We start from the raw sequence: 17,462 nt of genomic DNA, 5'->3' as shown, positions 1-17,462 counted from the left end.
AGAAAAAAAATCATTTAATTCATGTGTCAAGGCTTGAAAAACAGCATTGAGTTTTGCATTATATATGTCAAATATGCACAGTTTCCTCCACATTAGAATAGCATTCAACTTGCTGCATATAGTAAGTGTGTCTAATTTTGGCATTGCACATATTTTGCTTTGTTTTGTTCTGCAGCTTGCTACATATTTCATAATTTCTAGGGCTTGCTACTACAACACTATGAAGACAGCAATCAACAAATGTCAAACTGTCATGAAATGTACTTTGCACTCTGATGTGCATAAGATCAGCAGTTCAGTGTACATAAAGTAGGTAAGAATAACGCCATCTACATTGTGTGAACAAGGGAACATTACACTGCAGGTTTTACATTCAGAACTTGTGTTTGAATGCCAGTTATTTGTGAGCCAATTGTGTTACATCTCATGTAAGAAGGGGAATGTCTATTATCATGTGTCAGAGTTCAATATCAGCACGAATGTGGCCTATTGAGACAGCAATTTATCGATCTACGATACTGATACTCAGTAGTTGGTTGGTCATGTGAATATGTAATCGATGGGTTAAAGAGGGCTATACTCAACTCTACGCAGGATCTCAGCAGCTCCACAAGACTTGAACCAAAGATGACTCCTGAACCCAAATGTCTCAGGTCTGCATATAGCATCACAATGGACGTACCTGTGTGTGGAGGCTGCAAAGAGTGCACAAACTGAACTTGCCACTGTTATATGGGTCCGGCATCTGCCATGATGTTATGGGATGCCATGATCATCCATTGCTCACATAGCTAGTAACTTGAGCAACGTGTTACATTTCTGAGGTATAAAGGACTTAAATAGGAAGGAACACACAGCAAATGTTGTGGGTAAGGATAACCAAAGCCAGTATTATTGGCAGGACACTTAGAAAATGTAACAGATCTACTAAGGAGACTGCCTACACTACGCTTGTCCGTCCTCTTTTAGAATACTGCTATGGGATGTGGGCTCCCTACCAGAGAGGACTGACAGAGTACATTGAAAAAGTTCAAAGAAGGGCAGTATGTTTTGTATTATTGCGAAAGATGAGAGAGAGTGTCACTGAAATGATACAGGATTTGGGCTGGACATCATTAAAAGAAAGGCGTTTTTCGTTGCGATGGAATCTTCTCACAAAATTCCAATCATCAACTTTCTCCTCTGAATGTAAAAATATTTTGCTGACATCAGCTTACATAGGGAGAAACAATTACCACAACAAAATAAGGGAAATCAGAGCTTGTACGGAAAGATATAGGTGTTCATTCTTTCCGCGCACTATACAAGAGTGGAATAACAGAGAATTGTGAAGGTGGTTCGATGAACCCTCTGCCACGCACTTAAATGTGATTTATAGAATATCCATGTAGATGTACATGTAGATGTAGATGTAGATCTGGCCATGGGTTTCTGAAGGATTGGCACACCACCAGTCCCCAGCCTATACTACTGACGAAGGCTGGTAGGGAGTTGCAGCAGTACTGAATGACAAGCCGATATAGGTCACCCAAGTTCAGATAGACTCAGCTATTGTTACTGCTGTCAGAGATCACAGCTCTGTGAACCAAATTTCACTCTCTTCATCCACAATTACCTGCTCATATTGTGACACTAGTAAGGACAAGGTTGACTCAAAAGATGACAGAACACAGATTTCAGCGGTTTATGGATTACTTACTATTAAAAACAGTCTTGATCAAGATTTATTTATTAAGGAAACCAGTTTCGACCACTACTGTGGTCATCTTCAGACCATTGAGTAGGAACCTAGTGATTCTCCAGCAGAAAGAGGTTCCTACTCAGTGGTCTGAAGATGACCACAGTAGTGATCGAAAACGGTCACCTTAATAAATAAATCATGATCAAGACTGTTTTTAATAATAAATACTTGTAACTCATTGATCACTGCTACTCCAATAATGTATTCAAAAGTAATTACTTTATGGATTACTCCATTTAAAAATTTCTGATTATATACATTTATTTTGAGAAACAAGAATTCTTCTTCTCGTTCAACATTGACATCCACTGTACTTAGTATCTCTGATTTTAGATCAGAATGAACACAAGTGCCCACAATGCCCTCATGATGAGTTACAGTATGTGAATAACCATTCTAAGTGAATCATCCATGAGATGAACAGAGTATGAGGAGGTGCTTGGTTTTTAACTGTCTGCCGCAAGAATTACTTGGAACTTCAGAACAGATCAAAAAACTTGTCAAAATGAGCCATTAATGACTGCACATTGGAGTGAGCACTATGCAGCTCAATGAGTATGTTCTATTGTGGCCACTAAAATCGCATTCTTCCATGGAAAAGTGTGTAAACAATAGAATAGAAATTGTATACACAAATGTGTACTAGCAAGCAAATTGAGCAACTAGTCAGAGATATCTGCTAGTGATGTAATTATATTTTCTTGGAGACATACCGAGCCTCAACTCTGAAATTAATCAAATGTTGGGCTTAATTTATTGGAGTCTGAATTTGAACCACACTTTTAAGATAGTTTCAGTCGTGAAATGTTTGAAAAGCAAAATACAATGCCAGTGTAATTAAAGTTTCACTAGACTTTATGCTTAGTGTGCATTTTCTGTATCAGAAAATCCACAATTACAGCATGAATACCAAATTTTAATTACAGGATATCATAATTATTTCATATTCTAACAAAATGTGACAGACATTGACATACAAACAATCAGTAAGAATTGCAACAATTTCTTGAAAAAATTAATTCTTCCAATTGAGAGACCATCTGTAGCATGGATGCAATAGGTAATTGGTCAGTGTGTGTACTCACCTTACACCACTGCAAGTAATGTTTCCCTCTTATACATTAATTAGCACAATCAGATGTTGCTGTCATCAGTATATTTATTATACTGGAAGTATACTTCTAATGGATTTTTATTTAAGTGTCTTGGTTTCACAGTTGAGTATTTTTGGCTCATATATTTCTATTCCTAGCACACATTATATGTCTTCAAATTGATCATATACTTTTACTATATAACAATAATGATACTGTACCTATTTAAAAATCAAATAAAAATAATATAATAATTTTGTCTCTCACCAATTCGAAGGGAGATGTGAACATTTTTTGACACCCAAGCCACAAAAAGTTCATTTTGAAATACAATACGAATTTGGTTTAGAAGTGTAGACTGCAGTTTAACACTGTTAGACTCCTGGAAAAAAGATAGTGCAATGGAGTAAATTACTTTGGTTTCACACAAAATTCAATAATACATAGTTACATAAAAAAATACACATGGAGAAAATAAAATATGATTAGAAAATATTGACAAACAGCATCGGTACAGGTTGTTACCTAATGAACCTATTACAGAAATGGCTTCTGGCCTATGGAAATAAATGATGCAATGGCCAACAGAAATCATAATGAAACTGGATAGATAAGAAATCTACTCAGAAAGAGGCAGCAGGATAACATACGTACAAAAAAGGTTTGACTGATGCAAACTTAAGGAGGCAGTGGCTCCTTCTTGCAGCAGAAGGGTTGAAGTGGAAAGAGTGGTAAAAGGAAAGGAACGGGATAGGTTTAGGAGTAGGTGTAGAGTTCGGAGAAGCCACCCAGAACTGCAGATCAGGGGACATTTACTCGATAGCATGAAAAGAAAAGACTGATTGTTGAGGACTGCAACGGATGAGAGGTGAAAACCTGAGAGCTTAAAGTTAGATGGCAGGATAACATGCAAGACAGAGATAGCGACTAAAACATCATGCACAAGTTAATAAGGGTAAAAAGGTAAGTGCATCGTATGTAACAGGATTGGATGCGTTGGCCCGGGAAATCTGCTTTTCAGCAAAGCTGATACTGCTGATCCCTCCAGAAAACAATTCAGAGCACACAACTTGCCACTAGTCTTGAATGTATTAATCAGCTACTTCAACAAGGCCATGACATCCTAAAACCGTGACCTGAAATGAGACCCATTATGTCCGAGATTCTGCCCACCACACCTTGAACAGCTTTTCATCTTCCCCCCCAATCTCCCCAATTATCCTTGTTAGACAATATGATCCTTCTGCACCCATCTCCCTACCCTATGGTTCCTAAACCTATGACCGCCCCACTGCAAGACTTGCCCTATGCACCCACCTACCACTACCTATACCAGCCCTGTAACTGGCAAAACATATACTATCAAAGGGATAGTCACCTGTGAAACAACATGTCATATGCCAGCTGTTATGTAAACACTGTTCAGCCCTTTAAATGACTACTAAGAAGTTATCAGTTCAGATGAATAGACAAAGGCAGAGCATGCTCTACGACATGACAGTCATGACCTCGGTGCCTGTTTCACTGCACACACCATCTGGATTCTTTCACCAGGCACCAGTTTCTTAGAATTCCACAGGAGGGAACTAGCACTACAGCAAGTCCTTGGTTCTTGCCACCCACCTGTTCTTAATTTACATTAATTTCTTCTGTCTCAGCATTTCTTCACAGTAACGACTCCTTTCTTCACTCCATTTTTTTTATCTGCATCTTTCATTTTCTGTCCTGTCTATTTTTCACCAGCCCCATCCCACGTCTATTACATATATTGCACTTAGCTTTTCACTCTTAGTAACTCATGCACAATGTTTTTGCAGTAATCTCTGTCTTGGATATTACCCTGTCTTCCATCTTTTCAAATCTCATCCGGTGCAGTCCCCAACAATCAGTCTTTCCTTCTTGTACCGTCTGGTAAGTCTCCCCTGACCCTGGGTTCTGGGTGACTTTTCCGAACTGTACCCCTTGTCCTAAACCTCTCAGGTTCCTTTCCATTCACCACACTTCCTTCCCATTCAACTCTTCTGCTGGAAGGAGGAGCCACTGGCTCCAAAAGCTTACATAAGTGAAACCTTTTTTATATGTGTGTTCTTCTGCTGCCACTTGCTGAGTACATTTCTTATCTGTCCAGTTACATTATATAGTCAAAAATAGATTATTTTTGTTGTTAGAAATCATAATGAGCATTATATACATCACTATTAGTGAATGTATGGCTGCCCCTCAATAACTCATTGAAGGTGTACTTCTGGTTTCTTATACAACCATTAAGAAAGTGAAGATCATCTCATAATATTGGCAGACATCATGTAGTAGCTTATTTTTTGGTTTCTAAGATTCTTTGTTGTATTTTGTTTATCGACAGCTTGTGGCCGGATCATGGTATTTATGCACAAGGCAAAGTCATGTTAGTAAATAAAACAGAATAGCATTTCTAGTGTTTGTACCTATTTCACAATTCTTGATGCTGAACTTTACAACACAAGAAAATAAAATCAAGAAAGAGAAAAAATCCTATTTTACTTGTGTGAAAAATTAATGTCTTGGGGACCACTGGAAATGTGATGGAACAAGTACAATGATGCTACATTTGCCATCCATGTTTAAGATAGACTGTCGACTGTCAACAAGCTGTGTTATTAATCTGGATTTAATGTTCATTTCATACATTATGAACATATTGGCTAAGTGAAACATCTGCTGTTATCAACTTTGTGGTAAATAGTCAAGTGTAAGCTTTTTCAAAGTTTTACTGAACTAAAATATTTAACATTTGTTAGTACCATGGTGGGACAGTGATTAAATAAACATGGTAGAAAGGATTCAGCATTTCTTTAATGAGGAAAATATTATGAGATCAAAGTGTTGCCACTGACAACTATCATCTCAATATCTATTTTATAAGAGCATCAAATTAAGTATTAGGTGAGGAACTCCTAATAAAATCAACACACAAAGATAACACATTAACAACAATGGAAACAGGGTAAGTCACTGTAATACATTATGAACGATATTTCATTCATTGCATAAAGTGGAAAAGATAACATTCTCGAAGTGCTTATATGTATAAATCTAAAGTCAGTTTCTACATAATTAATAAAGGCGGGATTAGGTTTATTTCTGAAAATTAGAAAAGAAAATGTGAAAAGACTTCTTGAAGTAGGAAACAGAAAAGTTTTTACTGGAATTTCTTGGCAAATCAGTCCATAAACAGTAATGTTTCTGGTCAACTCTTTGAAAAATATAACACTATATGCATGTAGAGCAAAAAGTGCTAAGAAGTATTCAAATACATAAATAATCAGTTTTATACAATACCATCAATTATTTCATCCAGAGTCTACATTGCAGTCTCACCTAAATACACAAGGAACGTTCAATAAGTAATGCTATACTTTTTTTTTTCTGAAAGCAGGTTGCCAGTGCATCATAGTATTCCTCACTCATTTGGCTGTACACTTTATTTTTGAAGATATCTCCATTCAATGTGATGGCCGTATGCCACCTTACTGGGTGAGCCCACATTCCCACAAGGTACCACACTACTGGTTGACACTGGAGTCAATGTCTTGCTGCATCAATAACATCTGCATCATCCATGTATGCTTCCCATGGAGTGAATCCTTCATTGGGCCAAACAAATGAAAGTCAAAAGGTGTGGGATCCAGACTGCAGGATGGATAAGGAAAAACATTCCAATGAAGTTTTGTGAGCTCCTCTCAGATGCACAGACTTTTGTGAGGCCTTGTATTGTCATGGAGAAGGAGAAGTTCATATGCATTTTTTTGGTGACAAACATGCTGACATCATTTACTATTTATTCAGTTTCCTGAGGCTAGCACAAAACACATCGGAGTTGATTGTTGCACCATGGGGGAGAACAGCAAACAGGATAACGACTATAGAATCCCAGAAGACTGTGACCATGACTCTATTGTCAGAGTGTGGCTTTGAACTTTTCCTTTGCAGGAGAGGTGATGTGGCGCCATTCCTTGGATTGCTGTTTTGTTTACAGTTCAAAGTGATAGTGATAAATGCACTATGAACAGAGATGGCGAGCTGGACAGCGAAGTGTTTGACTGAGTGTCGCGTACATTTCAACATCACAGGAGTCACAGTTGTGTGAGGCCAGCAGAGGAGATTGGACAGGTTTGCGTGATCTTGTTGTGATGATGACAGACTCACCATGCTTTTGTTCACTGCCAGGTATCCATAGATATTCTGCAACTGCCTATGAGTATCTGCAATGCTCGAGAGGGAGAGGGAGAGAGAAATAACTTCATAACACCTCTCTGCTTGATACCATTTTGAAGGCTACGTATAGCACCACCACTTATTCCTACAACTAATTCTGCATTTTTTTCAAAAGAAATTGGCAGAAGAAAAAAAAAGTTGCATTACTTACTGAATGCTCCGGTAAGTAGCATTATAACTAAGCTAGAAGTAGAGCTGTTACAGCTAAAAGAAATGGAAATTAGGCCAATGTCAGGTAATATTGTTTATGTACTATAAATTTAATAAACACAACTAGAATCATAGTGTAATAGAACAAACAGCAACTCATGATTTTATAGGAACCAAAAATAATTCAAGTAGTAGATGGTCAGAATATGAATAAAAACATTTACTGACCACAGCTCATTATCCTTTCTACAGAGCTACAAATCAATAGAAGCCTACCAAGGCAAGCCTGGGTTTGTAAGAATGTGATTACTCAATTGTTTTTATTAGAGTAATAGATGACATAGTGACAGACATGTTGCCTCATCTAAATATCAGTAAGCCTACAACAGGAGGAGAATAAAAAGAAGAGAATTTTACAAACAAGACCTTTCAGGGCCAGATCAACAATCTTTGAGAAATGATACATAACATTCTAAAGCGTCATTCTTTGTTAGTGAAGAGCCCCATAAGGTTCAGAGAATTAATAATGATAACTGCACACAATGAATGTTAAGAAAATCACAACAGCTGTTATTTTAGGTGCATTTATTAATCCACAACCGTTTTCATTCTATATAAACATCCTCAGTTGACCTAAAGTTCAACAACACATAGACTAGGCTAAAAGCTACTGAAATATCCAAATAATATATGATATGTAACTGTTCATTGACTATTCATCAACTGTCTGTGTAAATATTATCCACAAAGTGTCTGAAATGTACCGATGTCATGGTTTGAAATGTCCAGTTGCCCAATGAATTTGAAAAGTACATGCTGAAATACTACTACAACAACAACAATAACAACAACAACAACAACAACAACAACAACAACATTTCAGTTTATTGACTGAGCTTCGTACAAGCACAGCCAGCGGTACATGTTGGGTAGGGCACAGCCATTCAACGAAAGACATAAACATCCTGGTTGGCATCTATCAACATACTGACTTTAAGACAGCAATCATTTCAAACTAAGTTTATGATGAAGTGTGAGGCGGCAACCTAATAATTTACACATTCTCAGCTTAAAAATAAAATGTAAAATTACTTGATGTGCTAATTATGTCATGAATGCATAAAAGAAATTTTTAGGGAAAAGAATTAAAGAGTTGACGGTCAAGTGTAAAAGATACTATACATGTATTCTAACATTTTGCCAAAAACAACTGAAGGTTCGTGTGGAATGAAACTGGCCATTGATAAACATTCATATCAATCAGCGAAGGAAGTACTACATGATCAAGATTAAATAATGTCACACATATTACATTTATTTAAAAGCATACTTGAACAACCTTCTAACAGATGTTCAATAAACCCTCCATGAGGCTATTACATGCCTAATGTCTTCATAGCCACAAAAGTACTGCTCTGTAAAGTATAGTAGGATTCTTGTACATGTTGTGAAATGCACATCTGATATGGACAGTCAGCTTAGCTTCAGTGAAAATTAAGATGATGTACCCTACACTCTTGTCATGCCCCTAAAGAAAATAAGTCAAAGAGTGTCGAATCATGCAAACTTGCTAGCACATAATATATCCTATCAAATACATCCATGAAACTTCCTGGCAGATTAAAACTGTGTGCTGGACCGAGACTCTAACTCGGGACCTTTGCCTTTCGCGGGCAAGTGCTCTACCAACTGAGCTACCCAAGCACGACTCACGCCCTGTCCTCACCACTTTAATTCCACCAGTACCTCGTCTCCTACCTTAAAGCAGTGAGGACGGGGCTTGAGTTGTGCTTGGGTAGCTCAGTTGGTAGAGCACTTGCCCGCGTAAGACAAAGGCCCTGAGTTCGAGACTCAGTCCAGCACACAGTTTTAATCTGCCAGGAAGTTTCATATCAGCACAAACTCCACTGCAGAGTGAAATTTTCATTCTGGAAATACATCCATGTTCCCCAGAGAGGACAGATTGCTGACACGCAAACAATAAAATGTGATGAGGCTCCATCATGTGGACCCAGAGGTTTCTCTGCACAGGAAATGGTACCATGTTCAGGAATTCTGTAAGTTACGGAAGTTGTCGGTCAGGTCCAAAAGCATTCAATGTCGGTTTTCACGATTTCAGACATGGCTATTTGAAAAAAATCTTGCATAATTAGGTAATATAGTTTCTATGATGGTATAGTTTGTGTTCCTGCAGTAGCCACAAATAATTAAGAGAATTTTGCTCATTGCACCTGTGACAGCTCAAATACCTGTACAATTGTCACAGCTCACATACTTGTATAATACGCTCCACAAAATGTCAGTCACACAACAACCTCAAAAACCAGAGTGCTTACAGAACATTTTTCACTGCCAGTGTGCTCCTGCCAGTGTGCTCAAGACAAGGAATTACTGTTTTTAGAAGTCAGCAATAGAATGAAGTGAAGCTATTATGTTGTAAATATTTCCTGTCAGGAAACCAATACTCTTCGACATAATGAGAGCATTTTCCATGGTCCCTTTTTCACCATATCACTTGTCAATGAGCTCGAACAACTCTTAGACCACACTGCGTTCAGAACTTAACCTGTTAACAACAAGGGGTGGTATGCCAACATTTTAACATGGCAGTTTTAGATGGCAGTGTTTTGGACAATGGTTGTATGAGATACTGCTAGAGGTTGGGCTTGTTCTATGTCGTTTATGGCACTGCCAACTTCAGCAAGCAGTTGTAGTAGCCATTCTGGAGAACTTTGTGTATTCCAATTTGCTTTACATATTGTGCTGCTTATTGTATTCTTTCCTTATTCTGAAATAACTGAAGAGGCTGTATAGGTCCATCATAGGGGTCCAAGTATGACTCTCATGACCCAAAAAGTATTTAACAAAATTTCTTTCATGATAATGATAACTCACTTTCCTTATGTCGGCTCTAAATACTCATACAAATTTTTAAGACTGTGCTATTTATTATTTTTGGCTGTGAACTAGTTTCTGCATACAACAAAAACTCTGCATGTGGTAATCATTCAACCATTCCTCAAGCTGCACTTCGCAGATAGACATTCCATCACCAACAGGGTCATTAGAGGCGGAATGTACATCATAAACTTTTCCAAGGGGATTCACATTCAAACTGGTACGGGCAAAGCAACCATTGTATCCAGCTCATACAAAGAAAGAGCATTTTATAAATCTAAACAACTAAATTTAGATCACAGGTTCTGACAGCTGATGAAATTACAAATTGAGTAACAGCAGTTACATTTATATGTATATGAAGCAAGTACATAAATTTAAAAGCAAATCTCTCCCTGTAAATCAGTTGTGTGTCAAGTTTTGTACCTACCAATGTGTTATGGAAGGACTGGCAGTCGGACAGTAATCTAGAATAATTATGCAATTACCCTAACTGACTTTCATTAAAACTCTCAATAGGTCTGTACGAAAACAAAAAGCCATTTCTGTTCAAATTTTTTTTTATGGCACACACTGTCATGTAATGAGACATTTATCTCTGTGTTTTTGTGTTGGCATCGTGTAAAGAGGGCTACTTTAGAACTAAAAAAACTGGTCCACGTGTCTGAGGATTCTGCATAAACTTCATTATGTACATAGACAGTTCATCCATCCCAGGAATTGAGAATCTGGACAATTTTTGCCTGTTATTGACATTAATACTGGCAAGATATTGTTCCAGGAATTCCAAGTATTTTGAGAATGTTTTAATTTTAAATTTGAGGAAGATAACAAATGGCAAAAGAAATAACTTTTTGTATGATATAATTACAAATTAACACTTTTTGAATTTTTTTTCTTTTACTTAATGCTGTGAAACATCGCTTCATCCCAAATTTCATGATTCTAGGTCAATGAGAAGTAACCTATAAATGTTGATGAGTGAGTTTATGACTATCGAAACATGTGACAGATCGCTCTATCATTTGATTGAATTGACTTTGAAGCTAATGTTTATAACACCACAAAGGAACTGCACACTTTAGTATGTGATATAAATTTCAACTTGATATGTCTACCTATTCCTGAGAAAAATAGGTCTTAACAGACAGATGGACAGGCAGACAGTCGGATCATAAATGACAAAAAAATATTTTTTATGTGATGTAATTTCAAATTCACAATTCTTGTATTTTTTTTCCCTTTAGCTGTACTGTAAAATCTTGCTTCTTGTCAAATTTCATGATTCTAGGTCAACAGGAAGTACCAAACAGGTTTTGATGATTAACAAAGTGTGTGACATAATTAGCAGTATCTTTTGATGGCACTGACTTAAAAGCTTCAATTTTTTTTCACTGCCAAGAGACTCTAGACCTTAGCATGTGACATAAATTTCAACTTGATATGTCTACCTGTTCTGAGAAAAAAGGGTTTCTAACAGTCACACAGACAGACGGACATGACAGTGACCCTGTAAGGGTTTCGTTTTTACTGACTTAAGTACAGAATCCTAAAAAGTCCTCACCGCCGACAAAGATGTTGCAGGTGTAGGTCAGTGCAGCCACCTCATAGGGATGGCAATGTGTAGCATGTTTTTAGCCATGGAAACAGCCTACTCATGTTAGAAAACTGCTGGAGACACAACATTTTGCCTCACTCACTTAACTGTTTCACTTGTTTTGTCTTATTTGTTTCCAGTTTGTTGTTTGTCCTTTGTCAACAGGCACATTGGTGTAGATGTCTGTCATCATGCTAGATAACAGCATGCTCTGACCTCCATTACCTTGGAATCAGTCTTGTAGAGTTAGCTATTAATTCCACGACGTTGTGAGAACATGGCCTCAACAGATGTCAGAGTAAAGATGATGCTTGCCTGAGGTCAAAGCTTTGATTTGCTATCCGTCTGTGTACTGCCAATATGTAAGTGCTATATTCTACGCTGCCACTTGCAATAAATATCTAGAAATCCCTTGCCTAGCTAGCAACTCCCATTCTCTCTTTCACACATAGTTTTCCCCATCAACTGCATTTGAAATTCAAACCTATTTGTTTATGATGCAAGAGTAGTGGTTAATTGGCCTCCTGCCATATTGTCATAGCATTTCTGAAGTTCTATGGGCTGGAGTAAGCGAACTTCTCTATCTCTTTAAAACTTTTTCTGTTCTAATAATTTCATGTGTGCAACAGGGATATTTCTACTAATATTCTGACATTGTGAACCAGGGGCTCCCATAACAGAAAGGCTGCCTCAATCTCCATACATACTGAAGAATATATCTAAATAACATTAAAATTCTACTAATTGTTTCTTGCCTGTAAGCATCCCACCTGTCCCTCTATATGTATACAGCATATTATGGTATAAATAGAGCACAGAACTTATGTTTGTGAACACAAACTGATTGTGTCAATAAATTGATTTAGTGAGTGTAATCACTAACTAACTATAAAAGTGTCCCAAGCTGGGGCACTTCAGCTGGCGACGAGGTGTGGCAAGAATTTCACGTGACTGTTCCAGATACGGCTTCTGTGTTTTGTATTGACATGGCATTGGTAGATGTGCCCGCGGAACTTACTCATCCAATGATCCTTCTGCTACAACCGATGCAGTGGGTCAACGAGGCTCTTCTGGAGAAGCTCACGGATCTGGTCCACTGACCACCAGAAGTTTCAGAGCACATGGACACAGCCCTTGCGCCCCAGCCAGGAGTTCCAGCAGCCACCCCCTGCCTTCGTAGTGTTTGACCACAAAGTGAAGCTGTGGTCATTCTACCTAGTGCATATGAAATAACATTTCTTGGTCCATGTGTTGACAGTTGATGTCTAGTGGCGTGCTTCTCTTGTGGCCAATGCCGGCCCCATTGTGTACCAACTCATCCAACAGCAGCATTCTGAGGGTGATCCGGACTCTTGTTTCCTATAAACTTCTGAAGTCCAGCCTCCCTGACTATTTTGGTTCCAATGTTCATGTGCCCGTGGCCATCTACCATGTTTTTAGTTGTTACAAACTTTTTCACGAGTCTTATAGGGAGTGGATTAGCTGACTCTAGGGACCCTCGGGACTGTTGTTTCTAGCACACTAATGGCCAGTGTAAACATTTGTACACTTCCTCCCTGGTGTGTGACACAGTTCTAGTGCACTCCCCAGATGAGGCTCTCCAGAACAATTTGCTCAACCTTAAGGAACCCTCCCTTGAATGCCCTTCCCTCCTGCAGTCGATGTTTTACTAGCCATTTTTCCACCACGCCAAATGTTTGGCATGTGGAAAGTCCGGCCACTGGTCCGAAGTTTGCTGCTCCTAGGCGATGTCTGTCGACTGGGCATCTCCTGTCACCTCTGACTCTGACAACTCTGAGGGCAGTGATACTCCACCATCTGTTCTCCTGATCTACACAGTGCTCCCTTCCTCCCACAAATCAGTGTCTCTCCCTGTCCTACTTGACGGCATCCCAGATTCTCTCTAAATCGATACAGGGTCCTCTGTCACCATCATTAACTGGCCGACATATAAAGCCCTGGGATCTCCCCTCTCCCCCTCTCCAGCCTTCCCACACCCAGCTACGCACTTTTAGCAACAACCTCATTCCCGTCAAGGGCACCCTCTCTTCTTGTAATCAGTAGGAGGATACAGCTCTCACAGGGCGCATTCTGGTGGTGATCTACCTGGAACTCCTAACCGCCTTGGCTTGGACCCTTTCACCACTTCGGGGGATGCAAATTCATAATACCAATCCTCATGTCAGTCAGGTGGAGGCAGATTCCTATCCCTCCAAATTGTTTGTCAAGTACCTCGAAGTGTTTTCCGCACCCTCTTCTGGCCTCAAGAACTTTGAGGTACATGTCCCACTTCTTCTGTCAGCTGTTCCTAAGTTTTAGAAAGCTTGAACCATTCCCTTTGCACTCTGAGACCATCTCCAACAGGAGCTCTGGTGTCCTCACTCCTATCTCCAACAGTTGCTGGGCTACCACATAGTTTTTGTCGAGAATCCAGATGGTGCCTTACACATCTGCAACCATTTCAGTGTCATGGTCAATGCCCAGTCAGTTGTGGACCCTTACCCTATCCCCAAAGTTGAGGAGATTTTGTATAAACTGGGCACCGGCAAGATTTTTGCAAAAATTGATCTTCGTGACCCATACCTCCAACTTCCTTTGGATGCAGCGTCCAGGAACATTTTCGTTATTCAGAATGAGATTTTCACTCTGCAGCGGAGTGTGCGCTGATATGAAACTTCCTGGCAGATTAAAACTGTGTGCCCGACCGAGACTCGAACTCGGGACCTTTGCCTTTCGCGGGCAAGTGCTCTACCAACTGAGCTACCGAAGCACGACTCACGGCCGGTACTCACAGCTTTACTTCTGCCAGTACCTCGTCTCCTACCTTCCAAACTTTACAGAAGCTCTCCTGCAAACCTTACAGAACTAGCACTCCTGAAAGAAAGGATATTGTGGAGACATGGCTTAGCCACAGCCTGGGGGATGTTTCCAGAATGAGATTTTCACTCTGCAGCGGAGAGTGCGCTGATATGAAACTTCCTGGCAGATTAAAACTGTGTGCCTGACCGAGACTCGCGAAAGGCAAAGGTCCCGAGTTCGAGTCTCGGTCGGGCACACGTTTTAATCTGCCAGGAAGTTTCATATCAGCGCACACTCCGCTGCAGAGTGAAAATCTCATTCTGGAAACATCCCCCAGGCTGTGGCTAAGCCATGTCTCCGCAATATCCCTTCTTTCTGGAGTGCTAGTTCTGTAAGGTTCGCAGGAGAGCTTCTGTAAAGTTTGGAAGGTAGGAGACGAGGTACTGGCAGAAGTAAAGCTGTGAGTACCGGCCGTGAGTCGTGCTTCGGTAGCTCAGTCGGTAGAGCACTTGCCCGCGAAAGGCAAAGGTCCCGAGTTCGAGTCTCGGTCGGGCACACAGTTTTAATCTGCCAGGAAGTTTCATTTTCGTTATTAATACCACATTGGGTCTTTTTCAATACAATTGACTCCCTGTCAGTATCGGCAGAGCACCGGCGATTTTCTAGCGGTATCTTAAGCAATTTTTGTGGAATGTTCTGCATGCTACCAACTACCTGGACGATACCTTGGGTGCTGGAGTCTCTGCCGAATACCTCGACCACAATCTGGACCTTTGTTTGCAGTGTTTGATCATATGGGCCTCCATTGTAACAAGGACAAGGGTGACCTGTTTGTGTGACAAGTGGAATATCTTGGCCATATCCTTCGTGTTTCTGGAATCCACCCAGTCCCACAGTTTGTTAACTCCATCCAGAAGCTCTCTGTGCCTTGCAACAAGACTCAACTCAAATCTGTCTTAGGTCAACTGAACTATTACAACCATTTCATTCCCAATGCAGCTGTCATTTTGGAGCCTCTCCATCACCGCCTCTGCAAGAGTGTCCAGTGGCGCTTGTCCCCCCGGTGTGACATGGTGTTCCGCGTATTAAGATAGGCGCTCCTCGATCCTACCTGCTCGATGACCTATGACCCCTCCCGGCCACTCATGTACACCGCCGAAGCCTCCAGTTATGATGTGGCAACTCTTCTTCCCAAGTGACTGATGGAGTGGAGTAGCTGATTGCATTTGTCTCTAAAACTCTTAATTCTGCTCAGTGTAACTACAGCCAAACCACATAAAAAGCATTGGCCATTAGTTTTGGGTCCAAAATGTTCCGTGATTATGTCTATGGGTGTCCATTTATCCTCTATATGGATCACAAGCCCCTGCTACTCCTCCTCTGAGCTGTAGCACCTGGTCCCACCAACACTGCCTGCTGCCTCCACACTGAACCCTGTTCCTCTCTACCTATTTTAATGAGACAGTTTTTCACTCTACCACCCATCATGCCAAAGCTGAATTCCTTTCCGGCTTCTACTGGGAGAGGATCCGGCATTTGAAGCTGATCCCAAAGTCTGCTGCCACCTCGACCCCACTGCCAATGTCACCATTGTGTGGCTACCCCTAGTTGTGGACCTCAACCAACACCACACTGCAGAAGATTTGATCCTTCAAATCCTCCTCCAGCACATCCAGCACTGCTGGCCCTGCAACAGGAAGGCTCTGGCACATCTGGATCTCAGGTATTCTGGAGTTGTCACCAGGACCTCTCTTTCCTGGATGGCATTGTCCTGCTACAGGGCGACAACGGCCGCACTCGAGTGGTCATTCCGGTGGTTCTCCACAACTGCGTCCTCCGGTTGCTCCACGAAGGACAATGGGGGACTGTTCTTACCAAGCAGCTGGCTTGCCATCATGACTACTGGCAGGGCATGGGTTCTGATATCATGGATTTGGTTGTCACCTGCCCTATCTGCCATAGACAGCAGGTGGCCCAGCCTCAGTGATACTTCCCATGACTTTCCACCGCCATCCCTTGGTCCTGCTTATAATTGGACATTGCCGGCCCCTTCCTTGGCTCATTGTGGCTTATTGTAGTGGACACTGTGTCCAGTTTTCCATTCATGGCCTGCATGTCTTCCACTTTCCTCTTCCCACACCGTTTGGGTCTTCACACAAATTGTCGCCCTTGAGGGCCTTCCTGAATCTACTGTCACGGATAATGAGCGTCAGTTTGCTTCCTATGAATTTTCTGCCTTCTGTACTAATTGCAGCATTGCATTAATCCACGCTACACCTTTCCACCCTGCCTCCAATGGCACTGCTGAGCATTTTGTGTGGACTTTAAGCCTCAAATATCCAAACTACACCAGCACCACTCCCTCAAAGAGACTCTTCACCTTTTTCTCACATCATACCATGCCACTCCGATGGAGGGCTCCTCTCTAGCAAAGAGCTCCATGGTCACCCTCTCTGCTCCTCTCTGTCCATTCTCCACCTCGCAGACCATCCCACCTCTCCCCCTTCTTCCCGTTGAGATTGTTTTTCTCCTGGACACCAAAATGGGCAATGAATTTTGTCCATGACCAGCTCCGGTGGCTGCCGGCCACCATTTCCCTTCACCTGGACCAAGTTATACTTCTCATCACATTCCTCGATGGCTCCCAATCCCACAACATCTAAACCAACTCTGCACCCACCGTGGTTACCCACCTCCGACAGAATCAGCCCCTCCTCTCTCTGTTTCAGATAAACAGGACTCGTGACTCACTGCATGCCCAGCCAATGTGTTGCTCCTGTGCCCAGCCTGTTGACACCTTCACCTGCTGTCCCAATGGACATCGATCCACCAGCATCCCCTGCCCGGCCCTGCAGCTATGCTTCCGGCAATCTTGCCTCTGCCTCTACTCAGTATTTCTTGGGGAAGGGGAGAAGATATGCTGTGTTTC

The 17,462-nt window shown here is 41.0% G+C and overlaps 1 protein-coding gene across 3 annotated transcripts in view; it reads right to left on the bottom strand.

The window, feature by feature from the left end:
• The window catches only part of LOC126236747 (peroxisome biogenesis factor 1), a 404,197-nt gene that overhangs the window by 333,867 nt on the left and 52,868 nt on the right, over nucleotides 1-17,462 (bottom strand). For all 3 annotated transcript variants that reach the window (XR_007544978.1, XM_049946282.1, XM_049946283.1), the window contains one exon: nucleotides 3,103-3,217. Coding sequence is in view for 2 of the 3 variants with exons in the window: in XM_049946282.1 (XP_049802239.1) it covers nucleotides 3,103-3,217 (115 nt within the window). In the remaining variant the exon portion in view is untranslated. The remainder of the gene's footprint in view (nucleotides 1-3,102; nucleotides 3,218-17,462) is intronic.

Source organism: Schistocerca nitens, chromosome 2, assembly GCF_023898315.1.
Source record: "Schistocerca nitens isolate TAMUIC-IGC-003100 chromosome 2, iqSchNite1.1, whole genome shotgun sequence".
Taxonomy (NCBI): domain Eukaryota; kingdom Metazoa; phylum Arthropoda; class Insecta; order Orthoptera; family Acrididae; genus Schistocerca; species Schistocerca nitens.
This window is presented reverse-complemented; position numbering and strand designations above follow the sequence as displayed.